The following is an 18,331-nucleotide window of genomic DNA, read 5'->3' on the forward strand; positions in this document are numbered from 1 at the left end:
GCTTCGTGCTGTCTGCTTAACATTATTAGCAGGAAAGGCCTGTTCCCTCTTCCGTCCTAGGCCCGTGGGGGCTCAGCCCCTCCTCGGTAGTTTTCACCACCCTGCCTGGAGCAGCACAGCCAATATTGGCAGACTCGCTTCCCTGTGCCAATATTTCTGTGCTGCTAGAGCCAGGGAAGCTGGGTGTGGGCAACAAAGACTCCACTTTGTTCTCTTGAGGCAGAACTTACTCCCAGGGTCTCTGGCCGTCAGTATTCTTGAAACTGCCCTGGAGATTTTAGAGGGGTGCTTACATGCTCCACCCTCTCCTTCCCCACTTGGCAAGAAATTTGTCACAAGGCCCCAGATGTTTTTTGTGTCACTTCTCCAGGATGGTCTCCCAGGGCCAAGCCTCGGCGGTGCCTCCCCCACCCTCGCTCTAACACCACAGTGTGGTTTGGACGTGGCCACAATGCCGCACAAACCACAGTGTGCTGCTGGGGCGGGAGCAGGACCGGGGTGGGTTGAAAGGAAGAGAGCACACAGCAGTGCTGGGAAGACCCCAGCACCACCTCCAGGAGCGGGGGGATAGAGAAGCCTTAAAAGGCAAACATGGCCCCCAAAAACGTTTGGGAGGAACCAGGGACGGGCTGAGCAGGCAACTGGAAGGCAAGGGACCATGGGGATGAGCTCACAGTGGAGTAGGATTGGACCATCTTCCCTCTGTAGGAACTCAGCTCAGGGGATCCCTCGGGTGGGGTCAGAGGCAGAAGAAATAGGGAATGACTGGAGGGGCCAACACACTGCCTTCTGTCTCAGCAAGGGCAGGGACCCAAGGCTTCCTGTGTCCGTCCTTCCTCTCCCTGGGTCAGAACCCAAGAGAAAAGCAAGGAGAGACAGAGGGCCAAGGCCAGCAGGGTTGGGAGTTGGCAGTCCAGAGGTGGTGGGGCCGGAACATGGTTGGGAGAGGGGGGCCGGAAGTCGCCCTGGGCCCTGGGCCTGCCACAAGATGGAGGCCAAAGGCAGGAAATGGAGACCAGGGGGAAGGGGAGCAGCAGAGCCCAGGAAGAGGGCCATCTGGACCTGGGGGGCCAGGTATTCAACCCCCAGTGCTGTTCCCACTCTCCAGGGCCCCTGAGGACCCGAGCCGGCCCCCACAGCAACCTCCATCAGCCCATCCACCAGGCCAGGGCAGGCGGGCCCACCCCAGAGAGCCACGTTTAAGCTGAGACAAACATGCCTCTCCCCACCCCCAACTCCAGGCCTTCCCTCAGCCCTTTTCTCCTGTCCAGGACTTGATTTTTTAAAAACACCCCTCAGAAAGCAAAATCCAAGGGCCAAAATTCCTTTTGCAAATCAAAATATGACCCCCTAAAATCCAGAAGTTATCTTCCTATATCCCATCGCATCTTTTACCACCCCCTCTTCCGACACACCCCCCAAAACTCTTAGCAATCTGAAAGATCTAAGGTGGTGTATGTAAGCAGTCTTTTTAGGCCCCCGAAGATGCCAGACCCCTCCCGGACACCCCTATCTGTCCTCCATCAAATCTTGCCAAGGCCTCCTGCTCCTCCACCACCCTCCATAGCCCCCAAACTAACAGTTGCCCCCAGCTCCCACCTCGGCAGAGCCTTTGTGGGGGGTGAAAGAGAAATTAAACACTATCCTAACGGCTGGGGATGTTGGGGGGCTCTCTGGTCTCAGCCTTTGGTTTCCGTCTGGGGGGCTGCAGTTTAGGGGTATAAGAGAAAGCCTCTCCAATCATCCCCCCAATTCCAAGACTGACAAAGCCAACCCCACCCCAGCACGCACCTCCAAACCTCCCCCCCAACCGCCACGTCTCTCCTGAAAACAGAGGACACTTCCCTCCCCACTTACCTCAGCTACTCTCCCCTGAGATCCTGGTCCCCTATTTTGAAAAGAGCAAAATTTAGGGTGCATCCCTCACATTTGGGGTGCAGGAGAAAGGAGCCGCCCCAGTCGCATCGCTGGCCTCCTTCCTCTCGGCTGGCTCAGGGACTGGGGAGTGCCCTGGGGAGGGGGCACCCCCACAAGAGAGCTCAGGAGGGGTTCCTCCACTCCCAGTCAGAATTGGGGACACCCCCCCAAAACCCGTCCCAGCCCATCCGTCTCCAACTCGGCGGGAGAGGCAGCTGCAATGCCCCAGTCAGATTCACCCAACACTACATTCCTCACCCCATCTAGAGGGGTCCCGGGGTCCCCAAAAAATCCCAAAAAAATCTAGGATGTTGGGAGGACGGTCCTGGACTAGCTCCCCAAATTTGGGGTCCTCAGATACCCCCGTTTTTTCAGGAAAATTCCGTCTTTTGCCTGCCTCCCGCCAGCCCTGCTCTGTCCCGATGCCAATTTTGGAAGTCACTCCCTCCTTCCTCCTCCCCGTCTCTCCAGGCCCCCCCCACCGCTCGGGGGCTAGGGTCCAGGACACCTGGCTTCCAGACCGGGGGGAAGCACTCCTCAAAGGGCTAGGGGCCAGGAGGTCAAGCTCATTGCCCCTGTCTTAAGGAAGCAGGAAAGCCCGTTCCTCCCTTCCCCTCCCCCCTGGCTGGTCTCCGTGGTAGTTTAGGGAAGCCTGGAGGATTGGAATCTGCCATTGCTGTTGCACAGGCAGTTTTTTTTCTTGGGTTGGGGGGGTGGGCGGTGGGAGGGAGAGAGGGGAGGAGAGCCGAAGAGAGAAGGGACCCAGGCGCGAAGAGCTGGCCTGGCTTACCCTGTAGCCCCGGCTGCCGTGGGGAACCCCTCCCCCCCATCTCACCCACACTCCCAGTCCTCTGTCTGCTTTCTGTTTGGGGCTCATCCTAGAAAATCAGGGTGCAAGAATCACCTCCTTGCACCCCACCAGCACCCCTCCTTGCCACAGTTCCAACAGCACGGCCCTGGTCAGGGGTGCCCACTTGGCCAAGGGACACCCCGTTTTCCTCCAACTTCCCCCAAACTAAGGGGTGCTCCCTTAAGAAATTGGGATTCAGAGTCTGAAGCCGCCTTTTCTCCCTCTCTTCTCCCTCAAGCCACATAATAATAAAAGGAGATACCACACCCTTTCCAAGTTTCTCCCTTCAAATCCTGGGCTTATTTGGGGGTTCACTAAAGAAGCTTCTAGAATCTGGGGTGAGAGGGCACTATAAGCAAAAGACATCCCAAACCAGGGTCCAAATTAAGTGAACTCCCAAATCGGTCTCACTTTATGATTATCCCTTGGCTTCACCAAAAGCATCCAGAGTGACAAAACACCCCCAAAATAAGAACACCCCAGAACTTTAGTCTCCTGTCCTCGCGGCCCTCACCTTGTTTCTCCCCTGGGGAAAAAGCTTCTTGGGTATCCATGGATACACAGGAATACCCCACGTCTTTCCACTTTGTGGAACGTGAGTGTCCACAAGACTCAAATATAAAAGTTTGCTCCCCACTCCCAGGACCCCCAATCACAGAAAGCTTCGAACTTGCTCCCAGCTTCCTATAATGTTCCACCTCAAACTAATTTTTAAAACTCCAAATTGAACTTATCCCCCAAATCTAATCTGAGCCTTGAAACTTAGATGGCACCCCAAAATAGACTGCACCCCCAAATCAGCATGAGTACTTTGGTTCTGCTGATAGTCCAAGATGACACAGGTGAGCACAATCTCCAAATTGTGGGTGTCAGAACCCCCAGAACTAATGTAGCTTCAAAGTCAGCCCCATACCTGAAACTTACCATATAGGCCTCAAAGGCTGAATGCAGCCACCGGTGCTCACAATCAAATCAACACCCCATAATAAACAGACACCCCACAACTGATCAAATAATACTCCATCCTGATGCCAAAGGGAGCCCCTAGTCTAATTCTCATCTCCAGGCTGGGCAGAGACCTAAATAACCCTCACATGTCAAAGCCACCTCATCGTCTTGAATTTCCCAGTTCCCGGTTTCTCAGCTGTTCTTTCACGCATTCAAATAAAGACACACTCCGGTCTGAAGGGGAGGGCCCCGGGCCTGATATCCAGCCCCGTGGACCATGGTCGGCCATCCCTGGCCAACTGTACACTCTCCCCAGCCCAAATCCGGGGAGCTTCTGCCTTGCAGTTGGATTCAGCTGTAGCACCCCTTCTCCGAATGAGCTTTGCCTTGCCTCCCCGCAATGTCTCCCGAAACAAAATATGAGGGTGTGATCCATGCCCATCTCTCAGATCAGGGACTTCCAATTAGGGTGGTTAAGCCCCCCCCCCCCCGCCCTCTCTCCCTCCTCCTTGTTTTCCCTTCTCTTGTTTACCCCACCCAATTTTAATGTTCAATTAAAAGTCACCTCCAAAGACATCTGGGTAGCAGTGTCTAGCTTAATTCGAAAAGAAAACCCGGAGTTCCCAGGCTCAGGTCCCGCTTCTTGTCCCACCCATTCCCCTGGCTCCTCAAGCCCGCGATTTCTCACCTCGGGTAGGAACCCCAGCCTGGGGGGAAAGTCCCCTCGGTCTCCTAACTCTAGATCCCTCCGCCCAGCCCTAGTCCCCTCCTAGGAGACAGAGGTGCAAAATAAACCCGCGCAAAGGGGAGGAGGCTAAAGGTTTCAGCCGCCCAGACCAAATGGATCCTGCGCCCGGGTCTGAGCGCACCCCCGGCCGGGTAGAGACGAGGGGCGAGGCGAGGCCAGTGCTCGGCCGCCCCCTCGTGGAAGGAGCCGCACATTGCCGAGCCTTGCATGCTTGCCGCGCTGGACCCCGGCGTCCCGCCAGCCTCCAAGCGTAGCCGACGGGCGGGTGCCCGAGGCCCTCGTGAGCTGGGATTGGGGGAAAGCGAGAGGGCTTTGGGCGGGAGTCCATCTCTCTGGATCCCTACAAGGACTCAGAAGAGAGTCGGGAGCGAGAGAGGCCGGACGCCCAGGTCTCCCGAGCGTCTCTCGCCCCTCCACCCCCACCTCGGGGCTTTCCCCACCTCCTCGAGGGGAAGCAGCTGGCGGAGCCGTCCGGTCGCAGGACAATGGAAGGAAACCAACTAGAAATCATATCCGCCCTCTCCGTACCCCGCCCGGCCAGAGCCCCCCTTTTTGTAGGCCCGGATAGAGTGGCCTGTCATTCACACCACACCCTCCCCGTCTGAGACCCTACGGGAGCCCACTGTCGTCTGCCCAAACCTGCTGTCTCGTCGGGCTCCCCCTTTTCTCCCTTAGCACAGTACAAGAGGGGGAGAGGGGGTTGCCGTATGCACTTTGTCCTGCAGCAAAGGTTGGCTCCTGGAAAACCCTCCCAAAAGCCAACACACCAATTTGCACTGACCCAGGCCTTCCGACGACTCAGACTCCCGTATTTCCAACCTCCATATCCCTAACCTCCTCCCCAATTCCAATATCCCCGTCCTCGTGTCCACCTGCAGTGACCCAAGACCCCCTACGTTACGACCACCCCTTGTTTCTGAGGTCCCGCCCTCGAGACGGAGACCCCGCCCTGGGCTCGCCATCTGGAGAGCGAGGGAGGAAGGAAGGATACAGACCCAGGCGTTCACCCCACCTCCACCCCCGCCCCCGACATCCCGGCCAGATAAAGGAGCCGAGGCCAAGAGGGGAGAGAGACCCCGCCCCCCTTAAGAAGAGAAGCCGCGGCCCCTGCAGGACGGGGGTAAGAAAAAGAGACTGAGGGAGCCAGACTCCTGGGTCCCCCAAGAGGGTTGGAGCTTGTGTGGAGCTTGCCATCAGCAAGCCTGAGTCCCAGAAATTGGGCTAAACTAGGGATTGGGGACTAGATAGGAGACGCAGAATTCCGTAGTTCGGGGAAGGGAGCCTCGGCTGGGATTTGGAGGTGTGTGGACGGCAGGCCGTGAGATCTCTAGGCAGGGTTGGACACCTGAGACGCAGGCGCGCAGAGGGGAGTGGCGGTGCTGGAGGGGCACTGGGAGTCGAACCCAGGGCGATGGGCGCGGGATTCCCCACGCTCGCCAACGACGCCGTGGTGTGGAACCTTCAACTGGCTCCAAGCGCTGTGGGATCTGGAAGAGGCAAGGGAGCGAGGGTGTCGTAGAGGGCAGAATGAACAAGAAGAATTAGGAGGGAGGCTGCGTGTGCCGGGGCTAGGGGCTGGAGGTCCTGGCTCTAGTTGCACCTCGGAAGGAAAAGGCAAACAGAGGAGGGAAGGCGTCTTAGGACTGCCTGGATCCAGAGCACTTTCCACGGCCTCTACAGGCCTGTGTCGCTATGGGTTCCCCCGCCGCTCCGGAGGGAGCGCTGGGCTACGTCCGCGAGTTCACTCGCCACTCCTCCGACGTGCTGGGCAACCTCAACGAGCTGCGCCTGCGCGGGATCCTCACTGACGTCACGCTGCTGGTTGGCGGGCAACCCCTCAGAGCACACAAGGCAGTTCTCATCGCCTGCAGGTTCGAGGGGTGGGGCCCGGGGCGGGGCCAAATGGGAAAGGGTTGGGACCACAAGGACGTTGAGAGGGAATCCGAAGCTAAGTCTTTCAGAAGCAGGAGGCGGAGCGTCCCAGAATTGGGGGCGGGGCGATAGTGAGGAGGCGGGACTTTTCAGGGGGCGGGGCTTCCTGAAGCTGCGCGTGTCTCCCTTGGTTCCCCAGCCCCCAAAGGACCTATCTGCTCTCTCTCTAGTGGCTTCTTCTATTCAATTTTCCGGGGCCGTGCGGGAGTCGGGGTGGACGTGCTCTCTCTGCCCGGGGGTCCCGAAGCGAGAGGCTTCGCCCCTCTATTGGACTTCATGTACACTTCGCGCCTGCGCCTCTCTCCGGCCACTGCACCAGCAGTCCTTGCGGCCGCCACCTATTTGCAGATGGAGCACGTGGTCCAGGCATGCCACCGCTTCATCCAGGCCAGGTGAGGGACCCTGGCTAGGCGTTCTCTGTGGATGAGGTGTTAAGGGCAAAGGCAGAGTTTAGGAGATGGCACTAACGTTCATCACACTTTCCCCAGCTATGAACCTCTGGGCATCTCCCTGCGCCCCCTGGAAGCAGAACCCCCAACACCCCCAACGGCCCCTCCACCAGGCAGTCCCAGGCGCTCCGAGGGACACCCAGACCCACCTACTGAATCTCGAAGCTGCAGTCAAGGCCCCCCTAGTCCAGCCAGCCCCGACCCCAAGGCCTGCAACTGGAAAAAGTACAAGTACATCGTGCTAAACTCTCAGGCCTCCCAAGCAGGGAGCCTGGTGGGGGAGAGGAGTTCTGGTCAACCTTGCCCCCAAGCCAGGCTCCCCAGTGGAGATGAGGCGTCCAGCAGCAGCAGCAGCAGCAGCAGCGAAGAAGGACCCATTCCTGGTCCCCAGAGCAGGTACAGAGTCTAGAACCTCAAGAATTTGTCAGAGCTGGCCTCAGCTAGAAGACAGAGTCATTGGGCCTTGATGGTCATCAGGAGGAAGGGAGATAGGGGGTGGGTTTCAGAGACACTAGCCCACCTTAAGGAGCTGGCCAGAGACCAGGTTTATTCAGCAGGGTGGCACTTGGGCAGTACAATGGATGTGGCTTATTGGTCAACAATATTGGCTCACCCTCAGAGGGCAGGCCTTTGGCTCCAAATTTCCCAGGAGAGAACCCCCACCCCGCAACCATACAATCTCTTTTAACCCTTTCCTTGCCATCTGCCTAGGCTCTCTCCAACTGCTGCCACTGTGCAGTTCAAATGTGGGGCTCCAGCCAGTACCCCCCACCTCCTCACATCCCAGGCTCAAGACACCTCTGGATCATCCTCTGAGCGGGCTCGTCCACTACAGGGTAAGAGCACCTCTTTCCTGGCTTTTCTCCCGCGACTGCTCCAGGCAAGTTTGTGCCAAAAACCCTCCCAGAAAGGCCTATTCCAATGGTTCCTAAACTTTATTACAAATTAGAATCACCTAGGAAGCTTTTAAACTCCCACTGCCCAGGTCACACTCCATAGATTAAAATATCTGGACATGGGACGAGTCATCAGTATTTTTCTAAAGCTCTCCAAGTGCTTCCAATGAGCAGCAAAGTTTGAGAATTTCTGGCCTATCCCCTTTCAGAGCTGAATGGTCAGCCCAAAGTTTGTCAGGGCCTCTCTGGCAGGCTGTCATTCAGAGTGTTGCAAGTGAGGAGGAGATTTTAGCCAGGCATGGTGGCTCATGCCTGTAATGCCAGCACTTTGGGAGGCCAATGCAGGAGGATCACTTGAATCCAGGAGCTCAAGGCCAGCCTAGGCAACATAGTCAGATGTGGTCTCTACAAAAAATAAAAATAAAAATTAGCCGGGCATGGTGGTGCGCACCTGTAGTCCCAGCTACTTAGGAGGCTAAAGTGGAAGGATCATCTGAACCCGGGAGGTGGAGATTGCAGTGAGCCGAGATCACACCACTACACTCCAGCATAGGCAACACAGCAAGACCCTGTCTCAAAAAAAAAAAAAAAAACAACAGGAGGAGAAACAAAACTTCTCCCACTAGCAGGGGCCTCCACCTACCACCACTGCTTTTTTTTTTTTTGAGACGGAGTCTCACTCTGTGGCCAGGCTGAAGTACAGTGCCGCAATCTCAGTTCACTGCAACCTCCACATCCCAGGTTCAAGCGATTCTCCTGCCTCAGCTTCCCGAGTAGCTGGGACTACAGGCACGTGCCACCACACCCAGCTAATTTTTGTATTTTTAGTAGAGATGGGGTTTCACCATGTTGGCCAGGATGGTCTCCATCTCTTGACATTGTGATCCGACCGCCTCGGCCTCCCAAAGTGCTGGGATTACAGTCGTGAGCCACCGCACCTGGCCCCCACCGCTGCTATTGAAGAGGAGATTAGCTGAGTACTCAAATCAGACAGATGTGGAGTCAGATCTCGCTCATCTTACTATCTTCTTACTTGGCCTTGAGCAAGTCAAACCAGCCCCAGAAGTCTTAACAATAAATTGGGAAAAAGAAAGCCTGCTACTATGTGGTTTGAGGATTCAGTAGTACCTAGATAGCCCTCATTAGTAACTACGGTTGCCGTTACCCACTCCCCTTCCCAGGAAGTGAATTTTTCAGCTGCCAGAACTGTGAGGCTGTGGCAGGGTGCTCATCGGGGCTGGACCCCTTGGTTCCTGGGGACGAAGACAAACCCTATAAGTGTCAGCTGTGCCGGTCTTCGTTCCGCTACAAGGGCAACCTTGCCAGTCACCGTACAGTGCACACAGGTAGGGGAAGAGAGGGCCCTGGCCTTCAAGCCCACAGCTGTCCTAGGGCAAAGTCCCTGACCTGCCATCTTCCCTGCCTCCAGGGGAAAAGCCTTACCACTGCTCAATCTGCGGAGCCCGTTTTAACCGGCCAGCAAACCTGAAAACACACAGCCGCATCCATTCGGGAGAGAAGCCCTATAAGTGTGAGACGTGTGGCTCGCGCTTTGTACAGGTACGGAGCCAGCCTCCAAGTGGCTTCCAAGGCAAACCTGCAAGAGGTGGGGTGGGCCAATAGGGAGGGTTCTCTTCCTCCCAGAGACAGGACTTGAAGTCTCCTCCCTCCCAGGTGGCACATCTGCGGGCGCACGTGCTGATCCACACAGGGGAGAAGCCCTATCCTTGCCCTACCTGCGGAACCCGCTTCCGCCACCTGCAGACCCTCAAGAGCCACGTTCGCATCCACACCGGAGAGAAGCCTTACCACGTGGGTACCCAACCTGGCCTGCCCAGTGCCTTAGAATTACCTCTCCTTTGCCTAGGGGTGGGCTCTGAGAGGTGCGGGCCTGGCTGTCCCCAGATCTCTTAGAAATGAGCGGTGGCGGGAAGAGTCCAAGCAAATAAGGGGTGGAGGCTGGGAGTTGGGATGGGCAGGTATGGAAGTGATGCTCCTGGGCTGAGCGCTGTTTTCTCGGAGAGGAGCTAACAAGTGGGAAAACCTTTGCTAAATAAGGCGGGGCCTATCCCCTCAGCCACCCCTGAGGATTTGGGAGGATGTGAGAGTCAAAGAGCTGATCTTCCGCTGGATAGTTCCCTCCTGGGAGAGCTGGACAGCCCCCCGGCTCAACACCTAAAAGGTGATTGTGGATGGGGCAGGACCTGACTAGGCTGTCCTCCCACAGTGCGACCCCTGTGGCCTGCATTTCCGGCACAAGAGTCAACTGCGGCTGCATCTGCGCCAGAAACACGGAGCTGCTACCAACACCAAAGTGCACTACCACATTCTGGGGGGGCCCTAGCTGAGCGCAGGCCCAGACCCCACTTGCTTCCTGCGGGTGGGAAAGCTGCAGGCCCAGGCCTTGCTTCCTTATCGGGCTTGGGCACAGGGGTGTACAAGGCCACTTTGGCATCAGAAATTGCCACCATCTTAATTTCTCACTGGGGAGAGCAGGGGTGGCAGATCCTGGCTAGATCTGCCTCTGTTTTGCTGGTCAAAACCTCTTCCCCACAAGCCAGATTGTTTCTGAGGAGAGAGCTAGCTAGGGGCTGGGAAAGGGGAGAGATTGGAGTCCTGGTCTCCCTAAGGGAATAGCCCTCCACCTGTGGCCCCCATTGCATTCAGTTTATCTGTAAATATAATTTATTGAGGGTTTTGGGTGGCATCAGGGCCTTCATTCGATCGCATTTCCCACTCCCCTCTTCCACAAGTGTGATTAAAAGTGACCAGAAACACAGAAGGTGAGATCACAGCTCTGCTGGCAGAGATTACTAGCCCTTGGCTCTCTCCTTTGGCTTGGGTATTTTATATTATTTCTGTCATAACTTTTTTCTTTAGAATTGTTCTTTCTCCTGTTTGTTTGCTTGTTAGTTTGTTTAAAATGGAAAAAAGGGGTTCTCTGTGTCCTGCCCCTGTAATTCTAGGTCTGGAACCTTTATTTGTTCTAGGGCAGCTCTGGGAACATGCGGGATTGTGGAATTGGGTCAGGAACCCTGTCTGGTATTCTGGATGTTGTAGGTTCTCTAGCAGTCTAGAAATGGATACAGACATTTCTCTGTTCTTCAAGAGTGATAGGAACTATTACGTTGAGCCCAAAATGGAGGTAATAATAAATGCCTCCTGGAGGCTGTGGGTGTGGGGGATTCTGTATCTGGATTCCGTATCGCTCCAAGTGGAGGCTGGCAGCTTTTTCTGCAAGATGGTCCAGAATCTAAAATGTCCCATTAATCTGGTCACTTGGGTTTGGCTCTGCTGCATCCATCTATAATGGTAGAGACCCACCAGGGCTCAAGTGGAGTCCATCATCCTCCCACGGGGGCCTGTTCTTAGCACTGAGTTGATCGCTCCATGGGGCAGAGATCAGACATTCCTTATCAGAGATGACGTGACCTTTTCTGACTCTGCCCAGTCTCTATGAATGTTATGGCCTAGGGAAGAAACATGAAACTCTTTAGCTTGATTAGATGGTAAACAGTGTTAACCCATCCTTTACTACAGAGGCATCTGGGTTTGAATGTTACTTGGGGTTCTCTCTATTGAGTTGAGCCCCTTCTTCCTTTAGTGGGTTTTGGACATCTTCTGGCAAGTGTCCAGATGCCAGAACCTTCTTTGCCTCTAGAAGCGATGGTGCTTGGTAATCTTACCTTTTAAAAGCTGGGTCTGTGACCTGGTCTTCCCATCACTGCATTCCTGTCTGGAACCAGTGAATGCATTAGAACCTTCCATAGGAAAAGAAAAGGGGCTGAGTTCCATTCTGGGTTTGCTGTAGTTTGGTTGGGATTATTGTTGGCGTTACAGATGTAAAAGATTGACTAGCCCATAGGCCAAAGACCTGTTCTAGTTGACCAAGTTTCAAGTAGGATTAAGAGGTTGGTTGAGGGGTGCAGTTGCTGGTGTAGGCCAGGTAGGTAAAAAGTGAGGAATGGGGTTGCCTCTTGGCTTGGTGGAGTCTCTGAAATGTTAGAAGAAGCCCTGAAGCCTTGATTTATAGTTCTGCCCCTTGTTGCCTGGGGCCTATTTGATTATGGGACAAGGGTAGAAAGTAAGAAGCACTTTTGAATTTGTGGGGTAGAACTTCAACGATAAGTCAGTTCTAGTGGCTGTCGCCTGGGGATTAGTGAGAAAGCTACTCTTCTCCCTCTTCCCTCTTTCTCCCCATGGCCCCATTGCAGAATTAAAGAAGGAAGAAGGGAAGGCGGAGGAGTCTGTAAGAAGGAACGATGATTTCTATTTAGCAGATTGGATGGGCAGGTGGAGAATGCCTGGGGGTAGAAATGTTAGATCTTGCAAGATCTGATCCTTGGAATAAAGAAGCCTCTCTGTGCTGCCTGCTGTGTCCTGGGTTCTTGCCTTGGGGGACTCGGAGAGCAAGGAAGAGAGCTCTTCCTCCTGGATAACATCTTGGATTCTGTACCATTCCACTGTCCCTTCCCACCAAACATTTTAAATGGTCCTCATTGTCCCCTTCCCTGCCCTTGCCTTCCTGCTCATTGTGTAGGAACCAGTGACTTCATGAAGCTTCTCCGGAGCCACCTGCATCCTGCCGCTCTGAAGTCACTTCCTGCCTGAGGTGTGGAGGCGGCAGGGAGAAACCAGGAAGCCACTAATAATATCAAGAGGCCGGGGCGTGCATCTGTGCTGGGGATCTTAATGCTCGGGACATGCCTCCATCACCAAGGAAAATGGATAGGACTTGGGTCCCCTAAAGACCACAGGGGCTGGAGGTGGCACTGAGAAGACTGAGTTAGAACTAACATGCCAGCCCACCCCCAGCAAGGGTATCTTGAATCTATCCAGGGTCCAGTGCATGCATCTCTCCCACCCTTTCCCCTGTCCTGTGTGTGTGCTGGGTGCAGAGGTCACTAATTCTGATGTTACCTTCCTCTGGGCCTTAAATTCCTCATGTGTGAAAAAGTCAGTTATCTCTGCTTTGAAAGTTTGTAGTTGTCTTAATCAGTTTTCTGTTGCTTATTATAGAATACCTGAATCTGGGCAATTTATAAAGAAAAGGAATTTATTTCTTACAGTTACGGACACTGAAAATTTTGCCCAAGGTCAAGTGGCCACATCTGGTGATGGTCTTCTGGTTGGTGGGGGCTCTCTGCAGCACAGGGTATCACCTAGTGGGGTAGCAAGCGTGCAGACATTGCCAGTTCAGGTCTCTCTTCCTCTTCTTATAAAGCCACCAGTTCCCTTCCCATGATAACCCATAATCCATGAATGGCAGAGCCCTCAGGATCCAATCATCTTCTTTTATTTTTTTTTTGAGACAGAGTCTTGCTCTGTCTCCCAGGCTGAAGTGCAGTGGTGCAATCAGCTCACTGCAAGCTCCGCCTCCTGGGTTCAAGCCATTCTCCTGCCTCAGCCTCCCAAGTAGCTGGGACTACAGGCGCCCGCCACCACGCCCGGCTAATTTTGTATTTTTAGTAGAGACACGGGGTTTCACCGTGTTAGCCAGGATGGTCTTGATCTCCTGACCTCGTGATCCACCCACCTCGGCCTCCCAAAGCGCTGGGATTACAGGCATGAGCCACCGCGCCCAGCCCCCAATCATCTCTTAAAAGCCCCAGCTCTCAATACCGTCATGTTAAAAACTAAAAGTTTCCATATGAATTTTTGGAGGAGACATGCAAACCATAGCATTCTGTCCTTGGGCCCCCAAAACTCATGTGCTTCTCACATACAGATACATTCATTCCATTCCCATAATCCCAAAGTCTTCGCTCATTGCAGCATCAAAGTCTCATCTGTGAGCTACTTATCTACTTCCAAGTTATGGAGCAAGTTATCTACTTCCAAGATATAATGGTGGGAACGAGCATAGTGTACACATTCCCATTCCAAAAGGGAGAAAAAGGCAAAAAGAAACGGGTGAAACAGGCCCCAAGAAAGTCTGAAACCCAGTGAAACCCAACAGGGCCAACATTACACCTTTTTTTTTCTTTTTTTGAAAGGAATCTAACTCTGTCACTCAGGCTGGTGTGCAGTGGCGCAATCTTGGCTCACTGCAACCTCCGGCTCCCAGGTTCAAGTGATTCTCCTGCCTCAGCCTCCCAAGTAGCTGGGATTACAGGTGCCCACCACCACGCCCAGCTAATTTTTGTATTTTTAGTAGAGATGGGGTTTCACTGTGTTGGCCAGGCTCATCTTGAACTCGTGACCTCGTGATCTGCCCACCTCAGCCTCCCAAAGTGCTGGGATTACAAGCGTAAGCCACCGCACCCAGCCAACATTACGACTTAAAGGTAGAGAATAATCTTTTTTGACTACATACGGAGCCTCCTGGACACAGGGTGGGATCCCCAAGGCTTCAGGCAACCCAGCCCCTATGGCTTTGGTGGGTGGGTTGGAGTCTGGTGCCTGAAGTTTCCTGGGGGGGAGGGGGGCGCTGCCTGCTGCCTGTGACTCCAAAGTTCTGGGGCCTGGTGGTGCCACGTGCTTCCACTAGGCATTGCCCTACTGGGGACTGTATGCAATTGGCCTTGTTCCTATGGCTCCACCAAGGACTACCCCAGTGGGGGCTCTGCAGTGGCCTCGCTTCCACAATTCCAATAGGCGTTGTCCTGGCAGGCACTCTCTGAGGCAACTTCAACATCACATTTCTGCTGGGCATTGCTCTGGTGGGGGCTTTCTGAGGTGGCTCTGCCCCTGTGACAAGTCTCTGCCTGGGCCCCTAGGCTTTCAACAACATCCTTTGAAATCCAGGTGGAGGCTGCCAAGCCTTCACAGCTCTTACTTTCTGCAAGACTGCAGAATTAGCACCACAAGGATGCAGCAAAGGTCTACGATTTGCACCTTCTGGAGCTTCAATACAAGCAACACACACACACACACACACACACACACACACACACACACAAACAAGCAACACCTGGGGCTGCTTAAGCCACCACCAGGCTGGGGTGGCCACAGAGTGCTACGCTGGGGTGGCCACAGAGTGCTACACTGGGGTGTGGGGTGCAGAGTCCTGAGGTTGCCCTGGGCGGTGAGCCCATGGAGAGCACCCAGAGCCTGTCCCCTGAAACCCTCTGTCCTCCAAGGCCTCTGGGCCTGTGATGGGAGGGCCAGCCTCAAAGACCTCTGAAATGACTTGAGGGACTTTCTTCCATTTTCTTGAGGAATAGCACCTGGCTGCTTTTTAGCCATGTTAATCTTTTTAGCAAGCAGTGGCTTGGCCACACCCTTGGATTCATCTCCTGAAAATGCTCTTTCATTCTCTACCACATGGCCAGGCTGAGAATTTTCCAAATTTCTCCACTCTGTTTCTCTTTTCTCTGTGAGATCATCATAAGCAGTTAGAAGAAATCACACAGCAGCCTCAGCATTTTGCTGCTTAGAAATTTCTTCTGCCTGCCAGATACCCTAGTTCATCACTCTCAAGTTCAGCCTTCCACAAAGTCCTTGGGCATGGATACAGTTCAGCCAAGCTCTTTGCCAGTTCATAACAAGGATGGCCTTTACTCCAGTTTTCAATACCTTGCTCCTCAATTCCATCTGAAAGCTCATCAGAATGGCTTTTGCTTCCATATTTCTTTTATTTCTTTTTTTTTTTTTTTGAGATGAAGTCTCACTCTTTCGCCCAGGCTGGAGTGCAGTGGCACCATCTCGGCTCACTGCAACCTCCGACTCCCTGGTTCAAGCGATTCTCCTGCCTCACCCTCCCGAGTAGCTGGGATTACAGGCGCGTGCTACCATGCCCAGCTAATTTTTGTATTTTTAGTAGAGACGGGTTTCACCATGTTGGCCAGGATGGTCTCAGTCTCCTGACCTCGTGATCTGCCCGCCTCAGCTTTCCAAAGTGCTGGGATTACAGACATGAGCTACCACGCCCAGCTGCTTCCATATTTCTATCAACATTCTCGTCATGAACACTTAACCAATCTCTAAAGAATTCCAAACTTTTCATAGTCTTCTTGTCTTCTAAGCCCTCACCAGAATCCAGGCTTTTTCTAGCCTACTCCTCCAAATGCTTCCAGCCTCTGCCCATCACCCATTTCCAAAGCCACTTCATCATTTTCCGTTATTCATTATCAGCAACACCCCACTTCTTGGTACCAATTTTCTGTCTCATTCAGTTCATTTTCTGTTGCTTACAACAGATTATCTGAAACTGGGTAATTTATAAAGAAAATGAATTTATTTCTTATGGTATGGGGGCTGAGAAATCCAAGGTCCAGGGGCCTCACCCTCTAGTGAAGGTTTTCTTGCTGATATGGATTCTCTGTGGCACAGAGTGTCACATGGCAAAGGGGGCTGGGCATGCTAATGTTCTAGCTCAGATCTCTCTGAAAAAGCCAACAATTTCCCTCCCATGATAACCCATTAATCTATTAACGTATTAGTCCTTTATGATGGGGTTAATCTGTTAACCTATTAATCCATTATGGTGGGCTAATTCATGGGGATTAATTAGTCCATTAATCCCATCCAATCACCTTTTAAAGTTTCCACTTCTCAGGACCGCCAGGTTGGGGATTAAGTTTCGATATGAGTTTTTGGAGGTAACATGCAAACCATCACAGTGGCTGTTTCTCAATCTTTTTAAACCCATGACCTGGATTCGATTTTTTTTTTTTTTTAATCAAAAAACAAAAACTAGGCAGGGTGTGGTGGCTCACGCCTGTAATCCTACCACTTTGGGAGGCCCAGGCAGGCAGATCACCTGAGGTCAGGAGTTCGAGACCAGCCTGACCAAAATGGTGAAACCCTGTCTCTACTAAAAATACAAAAAATTTAGCCGGGCATAGTGGCAAACACCTGTAGTCCCACCTATTCGGGAGACTGAGGTAGGAGAATCACTTGAACCCAGGAGGTGGAGGTTGCAGTGAGCCGAGATCACGCCACTGCACTCCAGCCTGGGAGACAAGAGCAAAACTCCATCTCAAAAACAAACAAACCAAAAAAAAAAAACACTAAACTAAAACCTTCCTTCACTTCCCACTACAGCAGCTTATCCCCTGTTGAAAATAAGACCAATAAGACCAGCTAAGCTAATATTACTTGGCTCCTGCTGCATGTCAGGACATAAACTAAGCATTTTAGTGCATGGATTTTCTAACTGAACCCTTTGGGCAACACTTAATAGTAGGTACTATTATCCCCAATTTACAGATGGGGAAACCAACTGAGAGACTCAGCATCTTGATCGAGTTAAGTAATGAAGTCAAGATTGGAACTGTGGGCCAGGGACGGTGGCTCACGCCTGTAATCCCAGCACTTTGGGAGGCCAAGGCTGGTGGATCACTTGAGGTCAGGAGTTGGAGACCAGCCTGGCCAACATGGTGAGACCTCATCTGTACTAAAAATACAAAAATTAACTGGGCGTTGTGGTGGGAGCCTGTAATCCCAGAAACTCGGGAGGCTGAGGCAGGAGAATCACTTGAACCCAGGAGGCGGAGGTTGCAGTGAGCCGAGATCATGCCACTGCACTCCAGCCTGGGCCACAGAGCAAGACTCCGTCTCAAAATAAATAAAAATAAATAAATAAATAAATAAATAAATACAAGACTGGAACTGTGATCTGATTCTAAAGACCGAGTTCTTAATCACTATGTAATACAGCCACACCAATTTCTGTATCTTTGGCATATTCCCCACCAGCCGACATTTTGACTCTTAGAAAGTATTATGTGTGTATTATTGATGATTACTTTTATTTCCCACATATAAAATTATTTAAGGCTCGATATTTTTTTAAGACTATACAGCCTCCCTCCCTGCCTCACTTCTTGTTTGCTGCTTTCCCCAGTAATCTGGGAGTGAACCCTGAGTCCACGGTTTCAAGGTCAGGGTCCTGGGAAGTATGGCTTATAATGAAGGAAGAGGAAATCCAAGCCATTGGTGTTATGGAGACTGGGAAGGACTGGGGAGTGTTTGCTAGGGGCCTGAGGACTACTTGGGTAGGAGGGGGCTGACTGCTCCAGTAGCCAGGGTCATAGTTTGTCTCTTTAGTCTACCCCACCATCAGATCAAAAAAGGTGGTTAGGAAGTGGTTGTTACTAGAGGGCAGAGGAAAAGGTTCCAGCCCCAGTGAGGAAGAGGTAGGTGGTGTTGGTGGGGCCCTGTGTGAGCTTACAGCCGCCCTTCCTCTCCTCAGTTATTTTTGGTCTCTGTGACCTGTAGGTTTCCTGTTAGTGGGAACAGAAGTGACAGGAACGAGTTCCCACTACAGAAATGAACGCCGGGAGTCCAACACGTTCCCCTTCTCTCTTCCCTTAGCCGTTGAACTTCTCAGGGATCCAGGCCTCTAGGTCTGCGTGCCTAGTGGCTTCAGGGGCTGCGCCAGACACTTCGTTTGAGTCTCATCTCCTAACCCCTCCCCTACCCCCAATAGGGCCTTGCAATTCCTGGACCCCTCATTAAAGCAAGAGAGTCCTCTCCTCTCCAGACCCAGTTTACCCACCACTAACCCTTCCGTGTGGCTCTGGGTGCTGAAATGGGGATGACTTGGCCCGCTAGGTGAAGAGGAGACGGAAGCTTCCTAGCAGTCCCCGAGTCACGTGGGGCCCTACCTAGTCAGCCTCCTACCGCCCCTCCTTACGCATGCGCC

The 18,331-nt window shown here is 53.0% G+C and overlaps 1 protein-coding gene across 2 annotated transcripts; it reads left to right on the forward strand.

Moving 5' to 3' along the window:
- The first annotated feature begins 5,451 nt into the window (after positions 1 to 5,451).
- Positions 5,452 to 12,678, forward strand: BCL6B (BCL6B transcription repressor). 2 transcript variants are annotated; one of them, XM_002826932.6, is made up of 9 exons: positions 5,452 to 5,583; positions 6,144 to 6,334; positions 6,566 to 6,787; positions 6,884 to 7,240; positions 7,556 to 7,680; positions 8,922 to 9,086; positions 9,170 to 9,300; positions 9,415 to 9,552; positions 9,968 to 12,678. In XM_002826932.6, exons 2-9 carry the CDS (start codon positions 6,156 to 6,158, stop codon positions 10,082 to 10,084), a joined length of 1,434 nt encoding a protein of 477 aa, XP_002826978.3. In that variant the 5' UTR covers positions 5,452 to 5,583; positions 6,144 to 6,155; the 3' UTR covers positions 10,085 to 12,678. The 2 variants fall into 2 exon arrangements, with proteins under 2 accessions (XP_002826978.3, XP_054392068.2); XM_054536093.2 differs by lacking the exon at positions 5,452 to 5,583 and having other exon boundaries at positions 5,613 to 6,334.
- Positions 12,679 to 18,331: the final 5,653 nt, after the last annotated feature.

This window comes from Pongo abelii, chromosome 19, assembly GCF_028885655.2.
Source record: "Pongo abelii isolate AG06213 chromosome 19, NHGRI_mPonAbe1-v2.0_pri, whole genome shotgun sequence".
Taxonomy (NCBI): Eukaryota; Metazoa; Chordata; class Mammalia; order Primates; family Hominidae; genus Pongo; species Pongo abelii.